We start from the raw sequence: 2,028 nt of genomic DNA on the forward strand, positions 1-2,028 counted from the left end.
ATGACACGCCCCTGGACGTCAGCTCTTAATGTCGCTACACGGTCACCATGCCCCCCCCCCCCCCCCGCTCCCTTCGGAGTGCGTGACACCTCGTGAGGCCTGACCACCATTCCACAGAGGGATCACGGCTTGCCCCGTCCCGGTCATGGCCACTTCCCCAGCACCGGACCTGCTCACGCACCCCTGCCCGGGGGGTCCTCCCCAAATCCCACCCGTCCTCTGCGGCCATGTTAAACGCCACCTCCACAAACCCTGGGGCCATTTAAAGATGCCTGAAAGGTGACACGGAAAAGGAACAGAAGCTGCAGAAGTTGTAACTGAGCAGCTGGGAGGGGAGTGTTACGAGACAGACAGTCGGCTTGTGCCTGTCACCTTCCTGAAAGCATCTCACAGCGAGCTCGTGTCCATCCTCAGGACATTTATGTCCCTCCAGAGGACTGCGCCCCAGCCCCAGGGGGCCGGTGCCGGAAGCTTCTCTCAGCAGAGACCAGCCATCCACCCCCAAAGGGGACTCTGGGTGCTCTGCTGGCGGATGTCAGGGGCTCTGGGGTCTGAACTGAGAACGACCGGCGAGCAGCGGATGGAAGCCACTGCAGCCTCACCGTCAGGGTAGTACTGCTGGCTCATGGGCTCCGAGGCGGCCTGGCCGTGGCCGTACTGCTCGCCGCCGTAGTACTCCTCCTGGCCCAGGTACTGCTGGGACGAGCCTAGGGGACAGCGCCGGACGTCACCTCCCCGAGCCCCAGAACCTCTCCAATGGGCCCCCAATCGGAGGACACTCCACCAGGCCCGCCCAGGGGACACGGGGAGGCCTGCCCCACGCACTGCACACGCCGCCCCTCCCCCACGGGTTCCCTGCACCGGAGGCGGGGCCTCACCTTGCTGGGAGGGCCGGTAGGGCGCCATGGGCCGCTGCCCCATCATGCTGCCCGCCTGGCCGCTCTGGCCCATCACGGCCATGGACTGGCCCTGGTAGTGCTGGCTCCCGCCCTGTGCCGCGCTGAAGTGGGACGAGGCTGCCTGCTGGTGCATCATGGACACTGGGGGACATGACAGAACCCACGTGACCCCAGAAGCTCCCGGGCGGCACCCCACAGACCCGCCTGAGCCCTCCTCCCGGGCTGGGCCTGTGCAGCTCCGCCCCGCGAGGCCACGCCACCCTTCCTGCCAACGCGCCTTTGGGCAACTCATAAAATGTGAGATGCCGGCACCCACGCCCCTAACTCCCCAAGGCTGGTCCCAGAGGAGCCTATCGCCTCAACCTCCCCTGAGACTCGGCCTCGAAGGCTCCGGTGGGGGCCCCGCCTGCCTGTCCTTTCCTGCCGCTCCTGCTCGGGACCCTCCAGGGCAGCACCGTCCAGCACAGGGGACGTGAGCCACGTCAGGGAATGAGAAGAAACGGGGAAAATCTATTTCAGTGACATTTTGTTTGACTCAATATATCCAAACTAGATTGTTTTCGATACGTAATTAACGTAGCGAGAGCTAAGGAGATACTTCACCTCCTCTTTTTCTGTTCTAAGCCTTTGAACCCCGGTGCGTCTGACTCTCGTGGGACACCCTGGTTGGGACCCGATGCTTCCCAAGTGCTCGAGGCCCTGCAGCCCCACCTGCCCCTCAGCCTCCCACTCCTGTACGCTGGCCGCCACCCAGTCCTCCCAGCGGGGCGGCTGCTGCCCCTCCTCAGAGCCTCCCCTGAAGCCGCCCAGCCCCCGCCCCGCCCCTCGGGAGCTGCCGGAGGAGGGTGGCCCTGGGGACCACGCTGGCCTGCGCTGGAGGGGGGCGGGGTCTCTGGGGGCGGTACCTGGGTTGGACTGCATGTTGATGTTGGCCCGGGACACGTAGCTGCTGATGGCGCCCTGGCCCTGCAGGGGGATGCTCTGCGAGGCCGGTCCCGAGTGGCTGTAGCCGGGCCCCGAGCCGTGGCCGCTGCCGGACATGCTCATGGAGGTGGTGGGCAGCGTGCTCTGCGCCGTCTGCTGCAGGGTCACGTGGTTCGGACCTGCCAGGGCGGGGGGGGGGCGGGGG

The 2,028-nt window shown here is 66.2% G+C and overlaps 1 protein-coding gene across 1 annotated transcript in view; it reads right to left on the reverse strand.

Moving 5' to 3' along the window:
* Positions 1–477: 477 nt before the first annotated feature.
* Positions 478–2,028, reverse strand: part of LOC112066213 (calcium-responsive transactivator-like) — a 17,691-nt gene continuing 16,140 nt past the window's right edge. Inside the window, exons 5-7 of the mRNA XM_024128637.3 lie at positions 1,805–2,002; positions 879–1,040; positions 478–707 (exon numbers count right to left, since the gene is read on the reverse strand). Of these exons, the coding sequence (XP_023984405.1) occupies positions 478–707; positions 879–1,040; positions 1,805–2,002 (590 nt within the window). The remainder of the gene's footprint in view (positions 708–878; positions 1,041–1,804; positions 2,003–2,028) is intronic.

The sequence above is a fragment of the Physeter macrocephalus genome, chromosome 14, assembly GCF_002837175.3.
Source record: "Physeter macrocephalus isolate SW-GA chromosome 14, ASM283717v5, whole genome shotgun sequence".
Taxonomy (NCBI): domain Eukaryota; kingdom Metazoa; phylum Chordata; class Mammalia; order Artiodactyla; family Physeteridae; genus Physeter; species Physeter macrocephalus.